Genomic DNA, 23,515 nt, shown 5'->3' on the forward strand with positions numbered 1-23,515 from the left:
ACCGGCCCTGAGCTGCTGGTGTGGTAACTTTGGGGTTGCTCTGAACCCCCAACGGTGGGCTACCTTGGACCCAAACTTGAACCCCGTAGGTGGTTTACTTACCTGCAAGAACTAACAATTACTTCCCTCCCCTAGGAACTGTGAAAATTGCACTAAGTGTCTAGTTTTAAAATAGCTATATGCGTTTTATTTGAAAAGTATATATGCTATTGTGATTATTCAAAGTTCCTAAAGTACTTACCTGCAATACCTTTCATGCAAAGTATTACATGTAGAATTTGAACCTGTGGTTCTCAAAATAAACTAAGAAAATATATTTTTCTATACAAAAACCTATTGGCCTGGAATTGTCTCTGAGTGTGTGTTCCTCATTTATTGCCTGTGTGTGTACAACAAATGCTTAACACTACTGCTCGACCACACTACCACAAAATAGAGCATTAGTATTATCTCTTTTTGCCACTATCTTACCTCTAAAGGGAACCCTTGGACTCTGTGCATACTATTCCTTACTTTGAAATAGTTCATACAGAGCCAACTTCCTACAATGGCGATGAGAAAGACAGTTTTGAATGTAAGGAGCCGTAAGGGACAATTATGCATTGGCTCAAAGGGGGTACACATCAAGTAAGTAAATAAGTAAGTACAAGATTAAGATCCCACTGAGGCATGATGAAGGGATTAAGAGGAAATAAGTGGGTGTGCCCCTTCAAGAACCTACTCACAAGAGGAGATTTAAAGAGTGAGGGCTGATCAGGAAGCCTAAGAAAGGCGAAAATGGCAGACAGATACCCTTTAAGGGTGCCCAATGCAGAGCCCTGCTGGGCTAAAGAAAGAATGAATAGAAGAACCTCTGAAAGAGGGGCAGAAAGGGGGTCAACCGATTTGTTGGTGCACCATGCCACAAATTTATTCCAACGACAGGCGTATACAGTTTTAGTCGATGGACGCCTGGCTGCCAAGATAACATTGCAGACTTCAGGTGGAAGGGAAAATGCTGTCAACTGTTGCCGCGCAATCTCCACGCATGAAGGCGGAGGTTGGACAGGTGCAGGAGGAGGACCGTCCCCTGCTGCTGCGACAGAAGATCCGCCCGAAGAGGCAGTCGGAGTGGAGGATCGATGGACATGCTCAATAGCTCTGGATACCACACTCTTTGAGCCCAGTCCAGAACCATCAAGATAACTTGTGCCCGGTCGTACTTGATTTTCTTGAGAACTCTGGGCAGAAGAGGGATAAGCAGGAAGGCATAAAGGAGGCCGGAGTTCCACTCGAAAAGAAAATCGTCTGAGCGAATGCCGCCTTGGAAACTCTAATGCACAAAATAGCTGACATTGTACGTTCACTGCGGAAGCAAACAGATCTAACCAAGGCTCTCCCCACTTGAGAAAGAGACCTTGCGCCAACTCCGGATGGAGACGCCCTTCGTGATCGACAGTGCGTCTGAGTTAGTCTGCTCTGGCGTTGAGAGCCCGGCAGATGTTGATCCATCAGGGTAATGCCCTGATGTTCCAGCCATGTCCAGAGGCATAGTGCCTCCTGACAAAGGATCCAGGACCCTACCCCCCCCCTTGTTTGTTGGAGTACCACATGGCAGTAGTGTTGTCCGTGAACAGCTGCACTACTTTTCCTTTGAGAGAGGGAAGGAATGCTTTCAACGCAAGTCTGATCGCTCGGAGCTCCAGCAAATTTATGTGGAGTCCAGACTCCGCCGGAGACCAGAGGCCTCTGATCTCCACCTCTCCCATGTGGCCATCCCAACCCAGAAGCAACGCTTCTGTCACTATAGAGACATCTGGGTGGGGAAGGGAGAGGGATCTGCCAGTGACCCAATTAGGATTCGAAAGCCACCACTGCAGGTCTTTCGCAGTCCCCTCCGAGATCTGGACCATGTCGGAATTCTCCTGACGCTGCGCCCACTGGAACTTCAAGTCCCACTGCAGAGCCCGCATATGCAACCTGGCATGTGTTACTAGCAAGATGCAGGAGGCCAAGAGGCCCAGCAGCCTCAGAGTTTGTCTCATCGAAACCCAAGACCAAGGCTGAAAGATCAGAATCATAGCCTGAATGTCTTGGACTCGCTTTTGGGGAGGATAAGCCCGAAACAGCACTGTGTCCAGAACTGCTCAGATAAAAGGGAGCATCTGAGAGGGAGTCAGGTGTGACTTCGGCACGTTGATAGCGAACCCCAGCTTGTGCAGGAGGTCCGCCATAGTCTGGAGGTGGAAGAACACTGTCAGGGGCGAAGGCGCCTTCAACAGCCAGTCGTCTAGATCGGGGAAGACTGAGACCGTTAACCTGCGCAGATGAGCTGCAACCACCGCCATCACTTTCATGAACACCCGAGGGCCAGTGGTAAGGCCGAAAGGGAGTATGGTAAATTGAAAGTGCTCGTGACCTACCATGAATCGTAGGTAACATCTGTGGGCAGGCAGGATGAGGATGTGGAAATAAGCGTCCTACAAGTCCAACGCTACCATCCAGTCTCCTGGGTCCAAGGCAGACAGAACCTGAGCCAGGGTGAGCATTTTGAACTTCTCCTTCTTGAGTAAGTAGTTTAGGTCCCGAAGATCTAGGATAGGGCGCAAGCCTTTGTACTTCTTTGGTATCAGAAAGTAGTGGGAATAACAAGCACAACCTATTTCTGGCACAGGGATCCTTTCTATAGCTATCTAGGCCAAGAGAGCCACGACTTCCTGGCGGAGAAGCACCCAATGATCCTCCGAAAGGCGATGGAAGGATGATGGCATGTGTGGTGGATCAGATTCGAAAGTGAGGGATTAGCACTTCGGAATTATTTGCAAAACCCACCCGTCCATGGTTATATGTTCCCAGTGGGGCAGGTGATGGCGGATTCTGCCACCAACTGGGCGGGATTGAGGGGACAGACTAGGAAGGTTTGGAGGCTGCAGCAGGTGCAGAGGTGGAGAGGTGGACTGGACAGACCTCTGGTTCCCTGTCCCATGGCTACGTGGGATTCCGCGGCCCCGGCCACGCATAGGCTGTCCAGCGAAAGGGACCAAAAGCAGACTGTGGGGGGCATGTGGCGGAAGAAAAGCCTGGAAATCCTTGAACCTCTCCTCTCCAAGGCCGAGTCTGCTTGGTCTCTGAAGAGACGGGTGCCATCAAAGGGCAAGACCATGAGTGACTGTTGGACATCCCCTGAGAAGCCAGAAGTACGTAACTAGGCATGGTGCCGTAAGGCCACTGTCATTGCAACCGATCTGTCCTGTTCTGAGAGTCGGTCGTATCCATCCCACAACGTATTGTGAACTTTGCTGCATCTCTCCCATCGTTGACAGCTTGGTAGACGATAACACGGGCCTCCTCCGGTATCTGCAGCAGGACTTGTGCAACCGTATCCCACAGTGAGTGGGAATAACTGCCCAAAAGGCATGCAGTGTTCACGGACCGCAGCGTGAGGCTGGAGGAAGAAAACAACTTCTTACCAAATTGTTCCAGCCTTTTGGATTCCCTATCCGGGAGTGCGGAAGGGAACGCGCCAGAGGAAGGATGCCTGGATGACAAGCCTCTCAGGCGTAAGACGTTAGGAGAGGAACTTTGGGTCGTTCGGCTCAGGCCAATGGCAGCGAGCGATAGTCCTGTTCAGAGGAGCCCCTGTGTTGGGACCATGTACTCAAAAGGACATCAGTGAGGGCCTCATGAAATGGGAGAAGGGGTTCAGACGTAGAACCTCCAGGCTGAAGCACCTCCGTCAGGAGATTAGAACCCGACTTCGACAGTAGGGAGCTCAAGGCCAAGGAGCTCAGCTGCCCTACTAACCACCATGCTATAGGTAGCTCCCTCCGCCGTAGCCACAGTAGGAGACAGCATGCCAGCATCAGGAGAAGTATCCAGACCACTGGCTTTGTAGTGTGGTTAGTTTTACGTATTCTTTGCGCGTTAGCTTCAGGCTTTAGGCCGTTGTGCACTTTGCCCTGGATGTATTTTATTCATTTGCTTGCAGCTTAGAGCCTCTGTGCACTTTGCTCTAAATGCTTTTTATTAGGCTTCGTACTGTTATGTTTCAAATAGCCAGTTCTACGGTTTTGTTTTTTATTCATATCACACTGTTTAGCCTACTTCAGCACTGGAGTTCTCCATAACACATTCCTGTTCACTCTGTGCTTCAATCAAGGATACAGTCTGGTACATTGCCGATAGACGTGGTAGGAGTTTAGACTTGGCATTCCTGCGTAGGGACATTTTGTGATCACGCTGACATGTTAGTTATAAAATCACTTCCTTGTCCCAATACACGCAAGAGGGAGATTCCGACCAGGGAACCACAACTAGACGCTGACTGCCTTGTTGCAGATGCTGAACCAAGATCACAGGCCTTTGCTCAGGTATGAGGGCTGATGTCTCCCCAGTGATTCAGAAAGGCAAGTTAGAAGCTTAACATGCTGTGCTCGAAATAGATCAAGCAGAGGGAGAGTAGAAACTAATAGACACAATGATAGCTTTGTTCTTATGTTTTACTCTCCTGGTGACTATTTCAATCCTACTGTGTTGTATTGTTCTGGTTATTGTGGCTCACGCCTTATTATCTAAAATACAGTCGTTTTATTAAAACATGATATAAAACTTATACTGTCTTTGTCATTTGTATATGAGATCATATTGTAAATGAGAGAGTTGGTTTGGATCTGAGTGACCACGACTTCCCTGAGAAGTTCCAAAGATGTCATGCGCTCGGCTGCCCAATCATCTCTTCCCCTTGGGAGAAATGAGGCACTGCTAGTTAGCCGAAGCAAAAACCGGATTTATGGTGACAGCGTTCCTTACACGTGGGTCAGACTCAGTCCCCCACACTGTTATCGATCCTGCTGCCTAGAAATCCAGTAGTCTCATTTAGGATAATGAGAGCCCACGCGACATGGCGCTGCCAACGATTGGTCTGGCTCTAATATTTAGGTCCGACTGACTCTCTCGGTCTCATATATATTTTGACTACTCGGTTCCGTAAGCGGAGACGTCCGTGGGGCTGAGGATTTCCACCGCAACGGGATAGGTACATCCTATTGCTTAGTGGTTGGTTGTTCAAGCCTGAACTTTGAAAGAAAAACCCCGATATTGGTGTGCCTTCTCTGACCTGGTGCTATTTTTTACAAATGGCGAATCCTAATGTAGTGAATATAGCGCTCAATATGCGACAACCGCTCACAGGACATCTGATTGCACATGGACTGACGGTCTAAGGGGGTCCGGTCACTTTTGTGGTAGATGCCCATGCAGCCTATAGAACAGAACTTTTTTATTCTTGGGTCGTATTTCCAGCAGTTGATGGGGGTACAAACACTTTTCATGAATACACTATTGCGAATGTCCCTGGACAATACAGGGCTTATGCATACTTAGAGATACCTTTATCTTATCAAGAACACCATAATTGGCTTGATGGCGCCCTCCCACACACAGTAGCACAAGTTAGGTTAGGTCCACTAAGTAATGGAGGTCCTACCTGGCCTTTATTGGCTACATATACACCACATCCTGCGGCTGCTCAATTGACAGTGGTTGAAGTTTGTCGTTTATATACAGACTTAACGGCTACATATAGACGATTAGTTCAGTTTGTAATGCAGACACTAAATACGAACGCAGCGCGTGCTGCTCCGGCACACCCACAAGCAGTGGTTCCGGGTATTAACCCGGCCACTGTGCACTCAGTTATGGGTAATGTACCGGCTAAGCGGGAGGAGACTCCATTTCGGCTGGCGCAAAAAATTAATACGCTGGAAGCAGTATTTCCCCATACGGGACCTCAGGATAAACATAGAATTTTGACGATGTGTTTGCCGTATGGGATGGTTCCTCCGGTGGACCTTTGTAATACCTGGGGCACGGTGCTTGCTGCGCTCTATACCACGGCACACGGTACACCGACATTAGCTAATTTACCGGAAGTGCTTAAACAAATTCAAGATGAATATGGGGCTGCCCCTGCCTTAGATTTGGGCATGCAGTTGATGGGCAATTTTGCCGCAGTTTCTTCTATTATTCTGAGTGATCTCAAGGGAGAGGCAGTAGTACTAGCAGTGCGAATGCGTCTTCGGGACGTTCAGCAGATGAACCAGGAGCGGGAACTTCCCAGAATAATAGCAGAGACATATTCCAGTATTGGTCACAATAGCCTAGGGGCTAGACCGCAAAAACCCCAATTACAGGGTAAAAATAATAAAGATAATGCTAAACAACAGCAACCTGAGGGTACCAAAAAGCGCTGGGAAAAGAAACAGCAAACACCTAAGAAGGATGGGGGACAGTCTCTGCAACCGGAGACCCCGCAGAATAGGTATAATCTCAGGAATAGGGATAATTTGAAAACGCCTGAAAGATATCAATATACTGATACACGCCAATCTCGTTCCTTTCAGGACTCCTCAGAGAAGAGAAGTGAGAGAGGTGGGCGGTCAGAGCGGAGAACAGAGTACGTGAAACCAAGACAGGATTCACAGCGCTCAACGGAGGTTTCTATTAAACAAGAAGAGAAACCACTGCAACAAAAACAGCAATTTAAAAAGAAGAAAGTGGCAACAGTTTCAGTTAGACATGCCGCTCAAGAAGAGAGTTCTCTTGACTAACAAGACATGGGCGTTAGCACTGTTAGACAGCGCGGCAGAGGTCACAATAGTTCGCCGGAGTCTTCTAGAGCATCTGGAGGTGAAAGCAACTGATGACTTCATACAAGTCGAAACGGCGGATATGCGAGTCTCTGATCCTGATAGAGTATATAATGTGACTCTGCAATTAGAAGGGGACATTGACTGCATTGTACATGCCATTTTTTGGGATCATATGGTGAAATCATATGACGTTCTGCTGGCCGAACAAGATTGGCCGCCTGACTTTGTTCGCAACTGTCCGGTGGGGGAACTGGTTATTACACCTTCCTTCTCACCACTTGTTCTGGGAGAATTAGCGGAGTCATATAGTAAAATATGGGCTCTTGCACAGGCCCCCGCTCTATATAGAAATAATGTGGGGTGGGATAGACAATAACCTTATCATGTAATTCCAATAAAGGGCGAACCTCAGCCGCAGCCGCAGTATCCTATCAAATTTGAAGCAAGGGCATTGGTTAGGAATATTCTTACACAATTGGAGTACCAGGGTGTAATTGAGCCCTGTGTCTCGCCGATGAATAATCCCTTATTTCCGGTTGCTAAACCGGACCATTCATATAGGATAGTGGTAGACTACAGACATTTAAATGGTCATACATGCACATATGCAATACAGAATTCACATAGCGCAGCGCTTATGAATAATATAGTGCGTAAAAAATACAAAACAACGTTAGATATCTCGAATGGATTTTTCTGCCAAAATATAGCGCCCGAAAGTCGGGACTATACCAGTTTCAGTGCGTTTGGCTCCCAGAAAAAGTTTTGTTGTTTGCCTCAGGGGTATAAGAATAGCCCAGGACTATTTTCGGCTTGTGTAACAGAAATTCTGCACGAGTTGGACCCTGAAGCGTTATCATATGTTGATGACATATATTTAACAGACAATGAGATTCTGCAACATCTAAGGCGTGTATCACGCATTGTTGTGGGGTTTGCTGAAATTGGCTATAAGTTTAATTTTAAGAAATCGAAGATTGCTTTCCTCAGCGTCATTTTCCTGGGATATGAGTTGTCAAGAGAAGGCAAGAGCTTAGCGCCACATTTTTGGAGAAATGTGCTCAATTGCAGCCTCCTAATACGGTTCGGAAGCTCCAGTCATTGTTGGGGTTTCTGAATTTTGGCAGAACTTACATTCCTGAATATGCTACGCGTATAAAACCCTTATACGAGTTGATTCGTCCGAATTTTTCGAGTAGATTTTGGACAATTGAGCATACACATAACCTTCGAGATTTGCAGACTGATCTCTTAGCAGTTAAACACTTACACACACGGAACAATAAGACACATTTGGTCATCAGGGTGATACCTGGGGCTGTTGGGTTTACGTATCTCACCTTTAATGAGGGTGAGACAGTCCTGATTGCATACAAGTCCCACTTGTATTCTGCTGCAGAACAACGATTTGCACCGACTGGGAAAATACTCATTGCAGTACAGATGGCTGTGATTAAAGAAAGACCGCTTGCCCAGGGCCAACGCATCATTGTCGTTTCCCCGATACCGGCCTTAGAGGGTGTTACAAAAGCGAGTGTTCCTAATTTGAAAGCTTTACACCCGCGATGGATTCAATGGGCTACGTCTTTGACAGCCACTGATGTAGATTACATATTTGACCCTAAACTGCAGACTCAAGAATTTCTTCAATATGAAATGGAGTACCCGGTTCCCGCTGGCACATTGCCTATTGACCACTATCAGGTGGTCATGTATACCGATGGCTCTGCGCAACCAGCGGTTGGGACTAAACAACAGTATTCTGTTGCATGTGCGGTGGTGAGCGGCACTATGGAGGAGGAAGTGTTCTGCCCCCGACATACTTATACTAAAACCTTGGGAGATTGCACGGCACAGCTGGCTGAGCTCAAAGCTCTATTGTTAGCGTTGCAGCACGCGGATCCGGCGATTTTAACCTTGCTGGTCTGTGACTCCTACTACTGTGTACAGTCTTTCAATGAATATCTACACTATTGGAAGTTGAATGGGTTTAGAGATTCTAAGGGCAACACCATTAGACACAAATTGTTGTGGGGTAAGGTTGCGGATCTGAAAGAAACGCTTCCTAAAGTCCATGTTGTGCATACACTTGGACACCAGCGCGTTGGAATACACGTTGCTGGGAATACTTTGGCTGATGAAGCCGCAAAGTCGGCAGTGGTTGTCGCCACTGTGGCCGCAGTGACTCGTTCGAGTTCCAAACCAGACACAGAGATTTCGGCTGCCATAAAAGCTACAGCTCATGGCCCGCCATTTCCTAAAGGATTTCCTTCTAAATATAGTTACTGCTTGAGTGGTGCGCTCAATGCTGTTGTTAATATTCCTGGCATTGGCGTACGTGATTTACCAAATAAAATTGAGAGACCTCGATTAATTTCTGCAGCACATGAGGGGGCGGCGTCTGCACATGCTGGTGTGGCTGCCACGATTTCACTTTTACAGGCTCGTTACTGGTGGCCTGGTCTCTATAAAGAGTCAAAGCAACATGTCCTTTGTTGTGACGTCTGTCAACAAATTAAAGCTTCGTCGGCTAGACGCCCGCAGCAGACGCCCCTTCTAATATCAAACAAACCTTTACAGTGTGTGTACTTGGATCATTGTGGTCCGTTGACCCCAGACAGTGCATACAAATATATTTTGGTTGTTGTAGATTCGTGCTTCAGATTTGTGTGGGTCTGGCCACAACGCTCGGCTGACGCTCGGACTGTTATTAAAGATTTGTGCATCTTTGTCGATACATTTGCAGTTGCGGCTTTTCATTCGGACCAGGGCCCTGCTTTTGCCTCTAAGGCATTCAGGGACACCATGGCTTCGTAGGGGGTCCAACTCCAATTCTCGTCTCCATTTCATCCCGAGGGAAATTCTGTCGTGGAGCGTTTAAATCGTGATTTAAAGCAATCCTTAACGGCCAGAGTTATAGGTACGGGTCATAGTTGGCTAGCCCACCTGTATGGAGTACAGAGAGCACTTAATAACTTGCCTAGAAGGTCCCTAGGGGGTCGTACTTCATATGAGTGCCTGTTTGGAACACAAATGTATGTTCCTGATCTAGATTGTCCTGGTGTGGAGGCGGCAGATACGCCCTTTGACATAAATGATCGTGTCACTGTTTTGCAGGATTTACAACAATTCCGTGAAGATAACTCTTCTGCATGTGCTGCCTCCTCAGGAATTAAGGATGAGCCAGTAACTCCTACTGGTTGGATACCCAGGATTGGGGATCTAGTGCGTGAAAAGGTCGCAGTAAAGAAAGAATTTGGTCCTTCTTATCGAGCACCTGTCCCTGTGTTAGGGATTAGCGGCACGAGAACTGTGATTTTACCGCTGCTGCAAGGGGCCAAAGGAAATCGCTTTGTTTCCATTGATAATGTCAAGTTACAACATGTGGCCGATTCTGCACAGCAGACCAAGAGGGACACCCAGTAGTTCCGGAATCCCTCTCACTTCTGGGGAAGAAGTCCCGCTGCAGGTGATTTACACCGACGCGGTTTCCTCTCCGAGCTTGGGGAGGGTGGAAGATGATCTTGTGATTGTTCCACAGACGACGATTACTTTGGAATCTTTTGATCAAGTTGCTGTACGTTCTACTGATGTTTCTGAACATGTGGTTTATAGCGTGCCTAGGCGAGAGCCTCCATCTGCTTCTTTGTTCACAGTTGCACCTTTTGCAAGAACTGCCTCTGGCTGCTTCAACGACACTGATGATGTCGTGTCAGGCTCCTCGTCCTCACTGTCTTCGGTCCGAGGTCCACGTAAGCTGCTGTGTTGGCTTAAACGCACATATTTTGTTTTTCCTTGGAACTATTTGTGGCTTTTTATGGATATGATGACTATTTTTTTTGTGGTTGGAATTTGTGGTTACTTTTTTTCTAGTAATACATGGTCATTTTCTTCCTGAACGATCTGATATTGAGCACGTGGAAACAGTGTTAAACCCACATTTTTCGTCTCATATGGTTCGAAGAGACTTGTCAGATGTAATCATTTCTGCGATACCGATTCCGGATGGGATTGTGTGGGATAAAGTAATGTTTGATATATATATGGTCCCACTGAATTGATTCAAATACCGTATATCCTCAAGTTATCAATGAATGATATTGTTATACCAGGCATTGTTTCTGATGATCGGGATGTGAAGGCAGTAGATTCTATGCTGACAGACTTATAATATTACACTGTCTATGACGATGCTTACCTATTTAGAGATAATCATGGTGACATGTTTTGCTACAACTATTATGGACACCACTTTATTCATAGAGCAAGTAGCCCTAAGTCCATATTTGATTATGTGAAATGGGAACATTGCCCAACTCCTCCACAAGGGAGTTCAAAAACGTATTATGATAAATTTACATATTTTTCTGTGATTAATCAACGAAATGCTAAGTCTTACTATTTTAAAGTTACTCCGTATTCTAATAAGCAAATGTTATTGACCGATACTAAATTACTGTATTCCAATTTGTTTGTATCTAAACTTTCGGTCGAGGGGTATGAATACTGGTTTAAGACTGTTGACTTGAAAAGTGTTTGGGGTACGAAAAATTGGCAGATGCAAGGCAGGGACACATTATTTAGAGCATGTATTATCCCTGTGCAGATGATTTTCCTCAATGACACAGTACAACAGACTAGCTGTTTGGGCTTGGCAACAATTAGAGAGTTACATTTGCCTAGTATACCTTTCCCTTCCAAATTAGACAACTGGCAGCACTATGTGAATGCTACTTTTAGTGAATTTACACATTGGGTCCAGAATGGTACGCTTAATACTTCATCGATACATCCGGGCGGGTGGTTATTATGGCCTGTAGACACTAATAAGTGTCATCAACGTTTTGTCACCTCTTCAGGGGGGTTCAGGACTAGTAGGGCAGACCCTCGTTACATTTCACCAGAACATGCTGATATTATAACTACATACAGCGTGGGGAAGCTTTGTCAGCAATGGTTGAAGTCATCCACGCTGGATGCAGTTAAGTCACATCTCACATTACTGTCTAATGATACTGATTTACAAGATTTATTGTCAGGTCCCAAGGTACCACGGAAGAAAAGATTTTTATACTAAGTTTATAATGAGATTTGGAAGCTTTCACAACAGGAGGCTGCAGCCCGGTTGAGGCAGATTGATCAGGAAAACCTGATGCAGACTTTGTCTGTTGTTGATAATGGCATGCATACCCTTTCTGACCGTGTTTACACGATTGACAGCATTGTTTCCTCTGCTATTGACCTTATTAAATCAGACATGTCTTCTTTATATCATGGGCAGAGTCAGACGCGGTCCATCATGCAGCTGGGTTGGACTCTTCGGACCTTGAAGGCAGGTCGTGTTCCATGGCAGCACATTCGTGCCAGAGAGATCTTTGTCTCCTTTAATTTGACTTGTCAACAACAGCTGATGGCTAAAAAGGAAGCGACGTATGTCATGTTGAAAATTGAAAAATTGGAGAAACTGCCTTTCACAGTTGCTGAGATTCCATCAGCTGAGTGGTTGATTCATGGGGTTATTAATCTGCCTATCTCCACTCTGCAATTTACTTCTTGGTTGAAGCACATTCCGGTGGGTAGATATGAACTATTGGGAGACAGTTACATACACGAGGTGTGGGAGCTTCCCTTTCAATACAGATGTATTAATGGTTTGAGGGAGGTTTTTCTTAGTGGTAGTGAATGCGAAACTTCTGTCAGCCATTCTATGGTTTGTAAACAGCTGTCCTTGCACGGAGCGTGTAACGCTTTGATTGCTAACTTAGCTTGTTATCTGAAGGGAGTTCCAGTCCCGGTTATTAAAAACACTTTCCAGGTGCTTTCTAACGGCAGTTACATTGTTCTTAACAGCGAATGCTGCTGTGGCATGCGTGCCGGAATAGTTTACGTTGTCAACAAGGCCGTTACGTGCTGCGGGAATGTGTTTCCCCCCACTCAAATTAGGGAGGTAGCAGACATCTGGCCTCATATTGATACTTCCAAGGTTAATTTCGACAAGTTGAGTCGACTAAAGGCTTTATTGTTTCAAAAGCATGTGGCCCTTACATCTGCTAGCGGGACCTACGCACTTCAGGTGGCAAGGTCATCGGCGGAAATACAGTCCCTTTTAAATACTAACTTTCCAAGTCACTTCGGTGAACTTGTGGGATGTATATTTAATGCATCCAGCACTGCTGGTATTGCACATTTTTTCAAAGCGGTTGGTGTTGGTTTTGCTCACACCTTCTCTTCCATATTCGGTTTGATACCTTCGGCTATACACTCTATTTTCGGAAGCATTTTGGGGGGTTTCCCGATTACTTTGGCTTTATTGGCTGGAGTCTTGCTGTTGTTGCTATTTTTTCGCAATGGCTGTCCCGCCACGACGAGATCCTATATTGCTGCTCCAGTCAGCGCAGCTGTGTCGTGAACGCATGATGCAGCATTTTGGAGCAACGCTCCTGGGCCATTTGGAGTGTGACTGGTCTCTGTCATTCCGACCGGTTTTGGATTGTGTGCAACCCGTGTTTCAGTGCCTTTGGTGCTCGTTTGAACATGCACGGTCTCTCTGTCTCTCACTGCAGCGCCCTCCAGTGGTCGGTCCTGATCTGTTGATGTTCCCGATTAGGGCTCATTCCCAGACTTGTGCACTACGGTTGCGTTTGCTTCGTGAGGCAGTTTATGAGATTCCCTTCCTGGAGGAAGATGGTTTTGTCTCATTCATAGGCCCTGCAGGGGGTGCCGCCCTGAATGGTTTTGGGGCTTTGGAACACACCTGCTCCATGGTACTTTGTGGCGTGGATCTTCCGATATTGACATATATCGAAGTGGAGGAGCTCCTACTTTCTATTGCTTCTGTTTAACAATTGGATTTTTTTTCTCTCCTGCAAAATTGACATTATATTGAATTTGGCTTTATCGTCACATGTTTCCTAAATTTATGACTTTGTTGTCTTCTGACCTTGTCGAACTATGTATATAATTTTAGGTATTGTTTGTATCTGGGGCATATTTTTATATTATTGGAACCACTTGCTACCGACAAGGGGAGGGTGTAGTGTGGTTAGTTTTACATATTCTTTGCACGTTAGCTTCAGGCTTTAGGCCTTTGTGCACTTTGCCCTGGATGTATTTTATTCATTTGCTTGCAGCTTAGAGCCTCTGTGCACTTTGCTCTAAATGCTTTTTATTAGGCTTTGTACTGTTATTTTTAAAATAGCCAGTTCTACGGTTTTGTTTTTTATTCATATCACACTGTTTAGCCTACTTCAGCACTGGAGTTCTCCATAACACATTCCTGTTCACTCTGTGCTTCAGTCAAGGATACAGTCTGGTACATTGCCGATAGACGTGGTAGGAGTTTAGACTTGGCATTCCTGCGTAGGGACATTTTGTGATCACGCTGACATGTTAGTTATAAAATCACTTCCTTGTCCCAATACACGCAAGAGGGAGATTCCGACCAGGGAACCACAACTAGACGCGGACTGCCTTGTTGCAGATGCTGAACCAAGATCACAGGCCTTTGCTCAGGTATGAGGGCTGAAGTCTCCCCAGTGATTCAGAAAGGCAAGTAAGAAGCTTAACATGTTGTGCTCGAAATAGATCAAGCAGAGGGAGAGTGGAAACTAATAGACACGATGATAGCTTTGTTCTTATGTTTTACTCTCCTGGTGACTATTTCAATCCTACTGTGTTGTATTGTTCTGGTTATTGTGGCTCACGCCTTATTATCTAAAATACAGTCGTTTTTATTAAAACATGATATAAAACTTATACTGTCTTTGTCATTTGTATATGAGATCATATTGTAAATGAGAGAGTTGGTTTGGATCTGAGTGACCACGACTTCCCTGAGAAGTTCCAAAGATGTCATGCGCTCGGCTGCCCAATCATCTCTTCCCCTTGGGAGAAATGAGGCACTGCTAGTTAGCCGGAGCAAAAAACGGATTTATGGTGACAGCGTTCCTTACACGTGGGTCAGACTCAGTCCCCCACACTGTTATCGATCCTGCTGCCTAGAAATCCAGTAGTCTCATTTAGGATAATGAGAGCCCACGCGACAGCTTCGCCCAAGTCCTGTGCCCAGTCCATAGTAGGGTCCAGGGACCCCTCCAATTCCTCCCAGTATTCGTACCCATAGGAAAATGGGTCAGAATCTGACCTCGGGCAAATAGGGCCCACCGAAGCTGATGGCGGCATCGGCGACGCCGCTCCGAGTTGTCGGGAATGAGAATCTGGTTGACGTAGATAGTGGGCACTACTGACGTCAGGAGTGTCGATAAACAACCCGGGGAAGGTCTTGATTGTGCGACTGGCGTCAGTGCGCATCCGAGCACGGATCCGGAGGTGACCTCGGTGGCCGGGACCGAAGCTGCCGGCGCGGAACCCGAAGGCCCCTCAGCCAAGCCCCTTGGGCCCGAAGGCACTGTATCGGGGTTGGCATGCCCAAAGATGAGGCGCATGGCCTCGTAGAACTCTGAGTTGGCCGGGGAACGCTCCGGCACTGGGAAAGTCGGGGAAGCGCAGAGTCGACCCAGACGTAGGCTCAGAGGATTGAGGCCTAGTGCATGGACGCTCATCCCGCGTCACGTCTACCAAGCGACGGGGTGAAGTCGAAGAGCGATGGGACTTCAACTACTTCTTACCTTGACTCAAAGACTTTGAAGACGACGAGTGGTGATGGCTCTGCGACCGATCTCAAAACCTTCCTCTCGAGCAAGATCGGGATTTACGCGGAGTTGAGTGCCGGGCTGCAATCAGCTTTAGGGACCGCTCCCTCAAAGCCTTCGAATGCATTGCCTGACACTCGGAGCACGACTTCGGGTCATGGTCTCGCTCGTGGCACCACAAGCAAACACTATGAGGGTCTATGTACTACTCCCGACGTCATCACGGTGACCATGACGCCTACGGAGTCGACCGACGCCACCTTCCGACACACAAGGGTATCACTCGAAGAAAAATCTCCGGATCCAGTCTGACGCCTGGGGGAAAATTCTAAGGTAAGGAATTTGCAACTAGAAGTCTCTATCAGATCTATGGTATAATTTATTGGTTACATTCACTACCCTTTTTCAATATTGTTACTTTCTCCTACTTCTTTTTTTTCCCCCATGTTTAAACACAAGATGATTTACGGTTGTAAGAAGCTGGCTCTGTATGTACTATTTCAAAGTAAGAAATAGCATGCACAGAGTCCAAGGGTTCTCCTTAGAGGTAAGATAGTAGCAAAAAAAGATAATTCTAATGCTCTATTTTGTGGTAGTGTGGTCGAGCAGTAGGCTTATCAGAGGGTAGTGTTAAGCATTTGTTGTACACACACAGGCAATAAAATGAGGAACACACTCCAGGCCAATAGGTTTTTATATAGAAAACTATATTTTCTTAGTTTATTTTAAGAACCACAGGTTCACGATTTACAAACAATACTTTAAATGAAAGGTATTTCACTCGGGTATCTTAGGAACTTTGAATCATCACAATAGCATGTACAGTTTTGGCAAAAATTTCAATAAGCTATTTTAAAATTGGACAGTGCAAAATTCAACAGTTCCTGGGGGAGATAAGTATTTGTTAGTTTCACAGGTAAGTAAAGCACTTACAGGCTTCAAAGTTGGGTCCAAGGTAGCCCACCGTTTGGGGTTCAGGGCAACCACAAAGTTAGCACACCAGCAGCTCAGGGCCGGTCAGGTGCAGAGGTCAAAGTGGTGCCCAAAACACGTAGGCTTCAATGGAAATAGGGCTGCCCCGGTTCTAGTCTGCCAGCAGGTAAGTACCCGCGACTTCAGAGTGCAAACAGGCGTCAGGTTCACAATAGGTTTCAATGGGAGACCCGGGGGTCTCTTCAGCGATGCAGGCAGGCTGGGGGGGGGGGTTGGAGGGGGCTCCTCGGGGTAGCCACCACCTGGGCTAGGGAGAGGGTCACCTGGGGGTCGCTCCTGCACTGGAGGTCGGATCCTTCAGGTCCTGGGGGCTGCGGGTGCAGTGTCTTTACCAGGCGTTGGGTTCTTTGAAGCAGGCAGTCGCGGTCAGGGGGAGCCTATGGATTCCCTCTGCAGGCGTCGCTGTGGGGGCTCAGAGGGGTCAACTCTGGCTACTCACGGGCTCGCAGTCGCCGGGGAGTCCTCCCTGTAGTGTTGATTTTCCACAGGTCGAGCCGGGGGCGTCGGGTGCAGAGTGGAAAGTCTCACTCTTCCGGCGGGAAACGTGTGGTCTTTAAAAGTTACTTCTTTGTTGCAAGTTTCAGTCTTTGTGGAACAGGGCCGCTGTCCTCTGGAGTTTCTTGGTCCTTTTAGATGCAGGGTAGTCCTCTGAGGCTTCAGAGGTCGCTGGACCCTGGGGGACGCGTCGCTGTTGCAGTTTCTCTCGAAATGGGGAGACAGGCCGGTAGGGCTGGGGCCAAAGCAGTTGGTGTCTCAGTCTTCTCTGCAGGGCTTCAGGTCAGCAGTCCTCCTTCAGGTTGCAGGAATCTCTCTTCCTAGGTTCTGGGGGCCCCTAAATACTCAATTTAGGGGTGTGTTTAGGTCTGGGAGGATAGTAGCCAATGGCTACTAGCCCTGAGGGTGGCTAAACCCTCTTTGTGCCTCCTCCAGGTGGGGAGGGGGTCACATCCCTAATCCTATTGGGGGAATCCTCCATCTACAAGATGAAGGATTTCTAAAAGTCAGAGTCACCTCAGGACACCTCAGGGGTTGTCCTGACTGGCCATTGACTCCTTGTTTTTCTCATTATCTCCTCCGGCCTTGCCGCCAAAAGTGGGGGCTGTGGCCGGAGGGGCAGGCATCTCCACTGGCTGGGATGCCCTGTGGCGCTGTAACAAAGGGGATGAGCCTTTGAGGCTCATCGCCAGGTGTTACAGTTCCTACAGGGGGAGGTGAGAAGTACCTCCACCCAGTACAGGCTTTGTTCCTGGCCAGAGTGACAAAGGCACTCTCCCCATGTGGCCAGCAACATGTCTGGTGTGTGGCAGGCTGGTAAAACTAGTCAGCCCACACTGGAAGTCGGGTATGGTTTCAGGGGGCATCTCTAAGATGCCCTCTGGGTGTATTTCACAATAAAATGTACACTGACATCAGTGTGCATTTATTATGCTGAGAAGTTTGATACCAAAGGAAGGAAGCATTGTGGATATTACGTCTTAGAGCAGTAGAAGCAGGTCTCAATACAGATCGGGAATTGGAATATTTTTTAGGAGATTAAGGACGGTCAAATGACATTAACTGCCTTAAGAACGTGAAACCCTGGGAAGCTGTAAAAATACACGATGATATCCTATATTAATAAGAAAAAGATGACCAGTCTCGATGTCGGTATTTGTATCATGTTACTGTTAATGATTGAACTATGTACACAGTAAGATTATGAACTAGATAAGTTATGAAAATTAAACTGACAAGCACTGACAATTGTTTATTACTTACATGTAATGTCACTTCAGCATTTGTTTTACTACTTATGACTTCATTGATGTCTTATATTCATGTCTGATGGTTCACATAGTGGCTGTGACAGATTTGGTATATCACAGTTTTTTCTGCATTTACAAATATTTGTGATCATATCAAACTAAGGATCAGAACTTTTGACACACATTGACACTTTTCTCCTTTTTATTCTGTATTCTCAATATGGAATGGATGTATGTATACATCATTTTCTACACTTATTCTTTTGGTGGACACCGTTCTTTCTTTTGTATATTCATGAACCAGCATGTTTATGATATCTATTTCGTACGTGACCACGCTCTAATCATTTGGCACAACACTGTCAGTAGCTTTATCTAAAAGAATATTTCTTACGAGTATTTTTTATATTCACACTTTTCCTGGATTTCATTTATTCACTTAATGAGCCGTTAGGCACAATTAAATATTCTCAGTGTCCATATTTAATTTCTTCTCGGCATGCATATCGGGAATATGAAAAAACACTTTATAAGATGGCTATGTACTTTGAATTATAGCCCCTTCTTTGTTTTGCGGCCTCTTTCTTCGGGTCCTTCTTTACTTATGTGATCGGGTATATCCATTAGAATTGTCGAAAAACACTTTACAAGATGGCCACGTATATTTTATCATAGTCCTCTCTTTGTTTTGCTGCATCACGACTCTTCCTTGCAATTATACAGCGTTTATCGGAAATTAGCTTTACAGTCCTCTTTCCATCTTTAGTTACAAAGATAAAGACTTAGCAGGAAGTGATTCCGACACACACTCACGATTGGAAAATACGTTTTCTTAACGAGGGTCCATACACCGATATACATTCAGGTGGGTTTCTCCCCCCCTTCTTTTTTGAGTTAATGTTATGAAAGATGTTGGCATTTTTGAGCCTATTTGGCATTGGCTTGGATAATATTTTTTAATAGAATTACGGTATAGAGTAACAGTACTATTACCAGGAGCTTAACATATACATATTATCCAGCAGATTAGCACGGATATTACAACGGGAAACTTTGGTATGGAGCATGAACTTGGCTCAAACAGAGGACCCACTTTTACGTAAGCTTAAGTAATTGTGATATATGGTAGTTTTGTACATACAGGTAACTTGGTCATTGGTTTCTTTACAACCCACATGCTTGTCAGCCTGCAAGTATATGCCAGATAACATGGTTCATGAGGCTTTATACACATTTCTTGATTATTACTGGATATTTAGGTTTCTTAGTCCTTCATTACAATGATTTTCTCCTTATGATTAATTTCCAATTGGACCAATTTTCTTTTTACACCACAAAATTCCTGATTTATGATTGAATCCACACTAGTTGGTTTCTCTTGGGAGCTATATAGCTAATAACCAAGTTTGATGTTACCTTCACGTGTTTTTACACTATAGTGAGTGCTTTGTTTTACACCTTCTGTCTCCTATCACATTCACAGCTATCCATCCCACATTCTTTGATATGGTGAAGGGCTCACTATCGTTTTAGCAATTGCAGTTTGTTCTAATTTGGTCACTAGGTTTATCTCTGGTAAATTTCAGCCCTGACGAAGTCGATGGGATACCCCCCAGATGAAACACGTGTTGGCTGTGGCGTCAGGATTGGAACATTACTCAAGGCATTTGCTGCTGAATTAACAAACTGGATTGAATTTGGATATTGAACTTGGATATTGATCTTCCTGGATGGATTTTGGACATTAAAAACTATAATTCAAGAATTTTTTGGATTCGGATTGAAGATCGCTTCGCCTCTTGATTTAAGTGTTTGTATTTCACACTATCGTAAATACACAGTATATGGTATCCTAAGGACAGTTTCAGTAACTTTGGCAGAAATGATTGTACTATCTAGTATACTCATGTTGATTTAACGAGTGCCTCTTATTGTGTTCTCACTTTTTGAAGGTAGGACGCCATGCAGCAAAGATGACAAACTCCTTGAAGCTGCAGTATGTAGGAGGTCAACTGGTGCCAGTCAGTCCGCAAGCATGGAGATGCAGAGTGTTCAGGGGAAACACCCTGCTGCTGCAACAGAAGATGCTCATGGAGCAACAGCTTGATCGGGGGAAAGAGGCTAATGCCAAGAGTTCCAGGCACCCACATTCCTGGCTGAATCCAGTGCCACTAGGATGGTGTGGGACTGGTCTTCCTGATCTTCAATACTGTGTGTAGGCGAGGCAATGGTAAGAAGACATACAGGAATCCTGATCTCCTCTGTAGACAGAAGAAAATTCTGAGCGAGAGCTGCTTTGGAAACTCCAGCACGCAGAAGTGCTGATATTGTGTGTTTTCACTGGTGGCAAAAAGACTAAGCCAGATTTTTCCCCATTGCTGAAGACAGTCTGTGTCACCTCTTGGTGCAACTACCATTTGTGATCCGCTAGGCACCTGCAACTGAGCTGGTCTGCCCTGGACCCCGGAGGCTTCGATGATGGCCCTGCAAGACGCATATTTTCACACAACCAACCCTGCAGGCTCACAGACACACCTGATGGGATCCTGATGCACTTTTAAAACATACATGTATGTATATCTAACTTTATACAATAATACTTAACATGTATGTTTGCAGCATATAAAAAGGTTATCAATGGCCATTGTTCAATTGTTGTTTTAAAAAAAAAACCATCAGATTAGTCACTGACAGAAAGTGGCCATAGAAGACCTTCCACAAGTTTTTTTCCTTTTTTTTTTTTTTTAAAGGGAAAGGGAATGAGAACAAAGTTAGCTAATAGGCTGCAATGCAGAGCATAGAAGAGGAAAAACCGGCACTGTGCCTTTAACGGCCTTACTGTACATACTGTATCATAAAATACCCCACATGTGACAGTCAGGTCAGTTCAATTTTTAGGTCAGTTAATTTTTCCGGCACCTGAAAACCAGATATTGGGCTTTTTGACCAAAAAAATCTTTCTATAAACTTGAGTTTCACTTGACATCTTTTGACAATTAGAGTATATTTAAAGCTTTTTCCTGATAGAGAAGTATTTTATTTTTCGGTCAAAAATGTCTTCATTATTTGTGAAGTGGTCATCTTGTGGAAAATAGGCAGAGACTGACAGACCCCCACAAGGTTTGTTTCTTTCTCTGCCAGAAGATAATTTTAAAGAATTCTACAGCTATTGCCAGAAGATTTCTAGAGAAGTTCTGAAGCACAAGGAGAACATCAGGCTGCATGGACTCCAGGGAAGAAGACAGCATATAGCGAATGCTGGACCGTCAAGAGGCCATGGGGAAGGTCAGTTGTCTACCAAAGCAACCTATTCCCACTCCACAGACTTCAACAGGGGCAGTTCCAAGGAAAGGAGACACCAGAAAAAGAGGTGTAACTCCGATGAAGATTGGCAATCTGCCTACATGCTAGCTGTCATCAGGTATGCTGCAGAGACTCCGTTCGACGTCGTCAAAACACTTCACACGCTCGCCATTCAAGGCACAAATCTTGAAGTTGTGGTCCGAACCCAGGCACCACAAAAACTTTGAGAGAGACTGTCTTAACCACTTGCTGACGCACTGTGGTTCAAGGGGTGAGATTTCCCTTGTAGAATGGATAATTTTTTACAACAAAAGTTTATTCACAAACCAGGGTGAAGCTCCAAATCCACGTACAAAGGCGCAGAAAGAAAAGACTGACTTCAGCGGAAATGGGTGACACTTATATGCAGTTCCACTTGTCACTGCCAGAGTGGAACGCCATTGGTCCAGAGCCACATAACTCAGCAGTGCTCAGGAATAAAGCTCTAAAAAGGTGAGGAATCTGCAGTTGGAAGGCTGGATCATAAGCAATTGTCAAATTAAAAAAAAAGAAAAAAAAGAAAAATCAATAAAGGGTGAAAAGAAGGGATGAAGATACCTAAACAAAGGTGCACAATGTGGCCATTTCTGGGTTATGCTTTTAGTGGCCATCATATTAGAGTTGGTCTAATAAGACAGTAGTGTAATACTTTTTAAAGTAACATACTGGACTCAAAATACATTGCTTTAGAACAGGTACATATAGTACATTACCTTTGTTGTAGAGCTATCACTTGTAAACAAACGTGAACTTCTTCGAGGCAGTGCATTAGTTGGAGCAGCAATAGTAGGGCTTAATACCTGAGGTGTGGTACTGGAAGAACAACAATTTCATGAAAACTAATGTTGTGTGTTCTATAACTGAATTGAAAAATAAAAAATGCTTTAAATCAATACTACAACCTACTTAACACCATGCATCACCCATGAAAGAGTATTTAAAAGCTTTTTATCCCAGAAAGGCAATTGTGACCACACCAGTAAACATAAATGTGCAATTTTTATGTGTAAGGAACAGACAAACCCCATAACTTCTTTTCTGTTGTCATAATTCTTTTTCTCTAAAATGTGTGTGCTCTTTTACAAAATTGCTTCATCTATGCTGATACAGGAAAAATAACAGGCACATAATTTAGGTGCTGAGAATTAAGTCTTTCTTTCAAGATTATGTCAGATCTAAAACTAAATAAGTCTGTAAGATACGAGATCTTTACAATAAATTAGTTACTTGCCTGTAAACTCCAGCTCTCAAATCTTGTTATCTTTTTATATATTCACATTGTAGGAAGTTGGCTCTGTATGTACTATTTCCCTTAGAGGTAAGATAGTTGCAAAAAGAGATAATTCTAATGCTCTATTTTGTGGTAGTGTGGTCGAGCAGCAGGCGTATCAGAGGGTAGTGTTAAGCATTTGTTGTACACACACAGGCAATAAATGAGGAACACACACTCAAAGACAATTCCAGGCCAATAGGTTTTTATATAGAAAAATATATTTTCTTAGTTTATTTTAAGAACCACAGGTTCAAGATTTACAATCAATACTTCAAATGAAAGGTACTTCACTTAGATATCATAGGAGCTTTGAATCAGCAAAATAGCATGTACAGTTTTGGCAAAAATGGCGATCAGCTATTTTAAAACTAGACTGCAAATTCCAACAGTTCCTGGGGGAGGTAAGTATTTGTTAGTTTTGCAGGTAAGTAAAGCACCTACAGGGTTCAAAGTTGGGTCCCAGGTAGCCCACCTTTGGGGGTTCAGGGCAACCCCAAAGTTACCACACCAGCAGCTCAGGGCCGGTCAGGTGCAGAGGTCAAAGTGGTGCCCAAAACGCATAGGCTTCAATGGAGAAGGGGTGCCCCGGCTCCAGTCTGCCAGCAGGTTAGTACCCGTGACTTCGGAGGGCAGACCTGGGGGGGGGGGGACACAAGTCAGCACAAAAAGTACACCCTCAGCGGCACAGGGCCGGCTGGGTGCAGAGTGCAAACAGGCATCGGGTTTGCAATTGGTTACAATGGGAGACCCAGGGGTCTCTTCAGCGAAGCAGGCAGGCAAGGGGGGGGCTCCTCGGGGTAGCCACCACCTAGGCAAGGGAGAGGGCTGCCTGGGGGTCGCTCCTGCACTGGAGGTCGGATCCTTCAGGTCCTGGGGGCTGCG

General features: G+C 45.3%; 1 protein-coding gene across 3 annotated transcripts in view; it reads right to left on the reverse strand.

Moving 5' to 3' along the window:
* Nucleotides 1-23,515, reverse strand: part of CDC27 (cell division cycle 27) — a 623,340-nt gene that overhangs the window by 376,128 nt on the left and 223,697 nt on the right. For all 3 annotated transcript variants that reach the window (XM_069238052.1, XM_069238050.1, XM_069238051.1), the window contains exon 10: nt 22,074-22,173. In XM_069238052.1, the coding sequence (XP_069094153.1) occupies nt 22,074-22,173 (100 nt within the window). The remainder of the gene's footprint in view (nt 1-22,073; nt 22,174-23,515) is intronic.

This window comes from Pleurodeles waltl, chromosome 6 (assembly GCF_031143425.1).
Source record: "Pleurodeles waltl isolate 20211129_DDA chromosome 6, aPleWal1.hap1.20221129, whole genome shotgun sequence".
Taxonomy (NCBI): Eukaryota; Metazoa; Chordata; class Amphibia; order Caudata; family Salamandridae; genus Pleurodeles; species Pleurodeles waltl.